Below are 6,003 nucleotides of genomic sequence, written 5' to 3'. Positions count from 1 at the left end.
TATGTACAAGAAAAGCATAACAATCACACATAGTGTGTACCATACAGATGTGTCCAGTGGAGTAAATAATATTCACATATAAATATTTCAAAGTGATTAGGAACACGTAGGTCCCAAAGATATGGAGACTCCACATTAGCTTAAAACATAATATATTTATTTGGCAGGTAGCACACTTACAAGAGTGAAGATAAAAATTAGCTTATCTGTCCATTGAGGTGGTATAAACACATACAAACACAGTATATATAATTGAAGGTTGGATATAGAAATCCCTCCAGCACACCTGTGGCATGTGAGGGGGGCACTGCCTTTTTTGTCAGTACCGGGCCCCATAATTTATGATGGCAGTTCTGCTGACATCAAATCTAAACATAATGGGCAGATATCAGCACTAGGACACTCTAAATCTTTTAAACATGACCCGATGGAGTTCTGGTGCCAGTAGCAATCTTCCTATTTTTTTACTGGTTTTTTTTCTCCTCAAGGGCTGGGTCTGATATGAATAATCAAAAATTATCTGCATAATATAAATATTTATTAGTACATATTAATTGAAGAGATGAGTGGATGAATGTGTTATGTAACACATTTCTGAAAAATTACTTTTTTAATGGATGAAAGTGTTATGACCTAAGAATCATAGTAACAATGTTATTTTAAATGTTGGTAGTCTATTTACTGATACATTTTGTGTATATCTATCCAAATCATGTCAAATATCAAATTTATCTTTAACTGTAAAAATCTCAGTAACATAACAGCTACATCCACTCGCCTCTTAAATTAATACATATAAAAAATTAATCATCATTGATGACAAGAAAGAAGATTAAAATGGTGGTCCAGATGGCAGGGCAGCTGGAGCCAGAAGCAACCTTCTATTTTTGGCTGTATTCCATTTCCTTTCCAGCTTCTCATCATTAGTTTAGTATGAATTAAAGTGTCTGCAATTAACTAGCTTGTAAGGCATGTAGCTCCTCCTGGTCCTAATGCCGAAAGAAAAAAATGACACCACATGTCAGCATAATGGCCAGTAATAGGAATTTGGACACTTACATCCTATAAAGAGCACTCATTGGTGGTCCAGATGAGCTAGTGCCAGCATAAGCCTTCTTTTTTTCTTGCCTGAATTATATATCTTAAATGTTTAACTGATGTGAAGAACAAAAAACTTTCAATCAAAAGATGATAAAACACTTACACAAGATGGTAAGACACGCCATGGGAATTACCCTATATGTTAGCTAGCAAGACAGCTGAGTCACCCAGAACCTAGTGCACCAAAAGGGCCTGTTTGGTGTAACTGTAGCCACAGTATTTGAGCACACATCTGTAACTAGTGTGAACATGCTACTCCAAATGTTTGTCTTTTCCTAACAAAATTCCAGTGGAACATGTGTGATGTTAATTTGTGTATTGGCATTAAAGTATTCCTCCACCATGCTACAAATCAACACCTCATCTACATGAGATGTGGTAATGGAACTTGTAGTTTCACAACAGCTGTAAAGTCACAGGTTGGTCAGGACTGCATTATGCCATCTTTCACCCCAACTCATCTGTTCCCCAATCTTTTTCTGCTATCTGTCCACATTATTCACTTTCCTCTTATGCCACAACTTTCTACCCCTTCGTCTACCACTTCATCTTCTGAATGTTCTACATAGAACCATGGCAGTTGGCTGGCAATCAGAAGAGGCATGATGAAGGGGAAGCACAACCATGTTCAACGCCGCAATCTAAGGATACCATGTAAATACAATTCTCATTTATTGAATCACTCAGCAGTCTACAATACACCTTTGCACCCTCAGGGCTTTGGGAGAAGGGGGGCCCTGCATGATACACTTGTACTGGGCCCCATGATTCCTTATGGTGGCACTGTTTGAAAATATGATTTGTCTGAGACACACATGCAGTCGTTATTATTTTCAGTTATGGACACAGTATGCCTGTTTTGAAGGTGAAACTGGTCACACTATTAGTACTACATTTAGGGGCTAATTCAGCATTGCACACAAGTGCAATGCTGAATGCAGATTCAAATGTACAGAACTGGTCCTGCGTGATCACATGCAACCCTTTTATGCCTCTGCCTGATTTGAAATTTTTGAATATGTATCTAATTTGAAAGCTAAAAAGGGAAAAAAATAATCAGTTTTAGTTTTACTGCCCTGTTCAATGCTATGTTTTCAGTTTTACTGTGAGATATTTAACATGTAATTTGTAGCAAAATATTTAACAAATTTTACAGTGGAAGGGGAAAATGTGAAGTCTATAAGGGCCTTGTTAAGACTGCTAATTAAGGTTTGGCTGTTTCAATTAACAATTCTCCCTTGTGCAAAATTGTTGCCTTGTTCATATTATAAATCGGATCTAAAAACTGCCAAAGCAACTTCCAGCCCTGTCTTCTGAGGTACAAATGACAGAACCTGCAACTCAGGAGGCATATTAACTTAAATTTTCTTCTAGAATAATTTGAAGATGGACATTTTTACATTTCAAATAAATTACTAGTATAAAAAATAATTTGATTATATACGTAATACTGTGACATGTGTTTGCACAAACCTTATTCAGAATTTCCTTAAGGTAACCTTTTGTAGATAAATACTTTACAATTAATGATCTGTAACTGATAACTAAAAGTTTTATTTACACTCTTTTAGTATATGTGTTTTCCTAACTAATATACAGACTAAACAGTGTGACCATTCTAACAATTTGACATGTCCCGAAGCAATGCTGTACTGTTTTGATAAGCAGAAAGTCATACATTTAGAATTGTTAGAATTGGTTATATTTATACAATAAAAAATAAGTATAACAATACAATGACAATACATATTTTCCCAGTCCCTTCTAGGCTTATAAAACATTGTAAAAATGTTTTAAGTTATGTTTATTGTCAATTACCAATGTACTTTAGTTCCAATCTCTCCTCTCATATATTACATCATTGTTCAGACCATTGGCATGACACTGCCTTACTCATCTCTGTGGAAACAAATTGAAAGATTCACAAAAACAAAAGAAAATCAGAATATCTATAATATAGTTTTATTGTATACTGTTCAATTGCACATCTTAAAAATATAACATATTTCAATTTAGTTATTGCTTTCCATTAATTTACCTTAAACTAAGTAAAGAGAGCTTATTTTTTTCTATGGATTAAATCATGTATGCTATGTGGTGATAATTATACTAATACTAATTATACTAATAATAATTATTGTTATTATTATAATTATTATTATTGTGTTATATGAAAATGCTAGTAGTAATATTTTCTGTTTTTTACAATAAAAATAATATTCTGTAATATAAGGTTCAGTATGCATTACAACCCCTTTACATTTAGTTATATAATAAAGGTATATAGAATGACAAATACTATTATTTATTTTTTACATACGGTACTAATTTTGAAACCTAACCTTTTTTTCTCCTAGGTATCTTTATATCTCAAAAAAAATGGAGGAAACTAACAAAACTATTGTAAAATATTTTATTTTGTTGGCTTTTGCTGATGTGCACCAATTTCAGAATTTACTTGCCTTTGTTTTTCTACTGACCTACATTACATGTCTCATAGGGAACACAGCTATAATTTTTCTTGTTAGAGTAGAACCTTCTCTTCATACTGCAATGTATTTTTTTATTTGTGTATTTTCTATTTTAGAAATTATGTTTGTGTCTGCCATTATCCCAAAACTTTTAACCAATTTAATTGCAGCTAATAACATTATTTCTTTCAATGAATGTTTTACTCAAATGTATATCTTCGTCTCCTTGGGTGCAACTGAATGTCATCTTCTCATGATTATGGTCTTTGACCGACATCTAGCTATTAATAATCCTTTACACTACTCAGATATAATGAAGCCTATGTTTTGTATTGAGTTGGCTCTTTTACCATGGATCATGGGATTTGCTACTAGTTTTGTCCCTGTCATCATCACAGCATGTTTGGAATTCTGTGGTCCTAATGTGATCAACCACTTCTTCTGTGACTTGGCTCCGCTGCAGAACTTGGCATGTTCTGATCCCTTTATTAGTAATATATCTACAATCTTAGCCAGTCTAGTAAATGCTGTTCTTCCTTTTATTACAATCATAGGATTTTACATCCATATAATAATGACTGTTTATAAGATCAAGAGTCAGGAAGGAAAACAGAAAGCGTTTTCCACATGTTCATCTCATCTCATTGTAGCTGGACTGTTTTATGGAACAGCCATCATTGTGTATGCCAAGCCTAAGGAAAGCCAATATGACAAATATCTCACTTTTATGTACACAGCAGTAACCCCTATGATTAACCCTTTTATTTATACATTTAGAAACAGGGATGTGAAGAAGGTTTTAAGAAATTTAATAAACCATCTTAGAAAGCCAATTTGACTATAACACTTGTATTAAATAAATTTCAGTCATTTCTTTATAGATAGTTTATTTTTTAAGAGAGTAATGTGCCATACAAAATGCCATTTTATTTTGATGCTTAGAAGCGCTGTTGTATATATCTGTGGTGTTATTCTTGGTGCCTTTTATTGTACATGGGGGTGCAACTGTGAAAATTGTGTAAGAGACAGTTACTACAGGCTTACACAAGGTTATAGTTATTTACAGGGGTTCCGGACTATAGATAGATAGTAATTAGATAGACAATGACCATTTTATAAAGCCAGTTTGATGGTATCACATGTATTAAATAGACTTAATTCATTTGTTTATAGTTTATTTTTTAAGAAATGGATCTGCCATATAAAATGTAATTTTTATTTTGATGATTATAAATGCTGTTGTATATCTGTGGTGTTATTCTATGGAGTTATTCTTGGTACCTTTATTATACATGGGGGTGCAACAGTGAAAGTTGTGTAAGGGACAGTAACTGCAGGCTTACACAAGGTTATAGTTATTTACAGTACATAAGAAAGGAGGTCCAATGACCTGAGAGAGGGTGGAGGCCTTGGATGGATGAAACCTAGACTTCCTGATCACAACCTCTATAAAAAATTTTTTTCCAGGATAGGACATCTTCTCTGAATGGGAAAAGCAACAGTGTCTTGTTATTTTCTTGGGTCATTGTTTTCCTTACCTCATTCTGCTGTTTCTATCCTCCTCCCCACTTCTATGCTTCCTTTTTTGTCCCAGTGTGTCTCTTTACTGCTAAATGGGTATTTGTATTTTCTGCTGATTACTTTCTGCCCAATGTGTATGTTTGTGCCACAGGTAAAATTGCTTTCATTCTAGTGCTTAGTTCAAATTATCCCAGATTGTGTGTTCTTATATTTATTCCCTTCCTTGTGGCAGCTCACTCTCTGCATCCCCCACAGATCCAAGAATTTCATTCTATTGTTCCCTCTCCATTTCCCCACACAGACCAGCATGTCAGACAGTCGCTGTATACCCAGCAGTGCCAGGAGGAGGGGTCATGAAGCAGTGAATGCTTCTGCTCTCCTTGCTTAGTGGTAGCACACCTTCTCTCCTTCCCAACATGACAGCTCCATGTGCTGGATCAATCTTTGCTACAGTGCTCTGGCAGATGGCAAATGCATCCCAGCTGCTCACTAGGCATGATACAGTGTGACTTTGCAGACTTTGGTGTTCATGATCCTGTGAACCTTGAGCAGCAGAGGGGAGTTGCTGCACTGGAGGTTTACTGACCTCCACTATGACTCCCAGAAAAGTGTACATATATCCAAAGTTGCCAGGGTTCCCTGCCTCTCTTGGTCAATGCAGCCATCTCGGGATAGGCAAGGAAACAATAAGGCACAGCAGCCATCATGGCTCGGTCAGTACCGATTTCACTGGCCTTAATGGCCATTTTGGGTGGGACAGGGAAATTCAGAGCAGGGTAAGCTGACATTTTGTTGGTGATGGTGGTGGTGGTTGCACCTACTGGGATCTATATAGCAAGTTTCTTGGCAGGAGGCTGTTAGAGGCACACAATGGGGGGTCAGAAAAGAACGCATGAGCACAGTAGACATT

General features: G+C 35.6%; 1 protein-coding gene across 1 annotated transcript; it reads left to right on the top strand.

Moving 5' to 3' along the window:
- The first annotated feature begins 3,480 nt into the window (after window positions 1-3,480).
- On the top strand, window positions 3,481-4,410 carry LOC148481282 (olfactory receptor 11H4-like). The gene has a single exon (XM_088453738.1). It carries the CDS (start codon window positions 3,481-3,483, stop codon window positions 4,408-4,410), a length of 930 nt encoding a protein of 309 aa, XP_088309864.1.
- The last annotated feature ends 1,593 nt before the right edge of the window (window positions 4,411-6,003 follow it).

Source organism: Taudactylus pleione, unplaced genomic scaffold (genome assembly GCF_031769625.1).
Source record: "Taudactylus pleione unplaced genomic scaffold, aTauple2 ptg000587l, whole genome shotgun sequence".
In the NCBI taxonomy this organism is placed as follows: domain Eukaryota; kingdom Metazoa; phylum Chordata; class Amphibia; order Anura; family Myobatrachidae; genus Taudactylus; species Taudactylus pleione.
The sequence above is the reverse complement of the archived record's forward strand: the minus strand, read 5'-3'. Positions and strand labels throughout refer to the sequence as shown.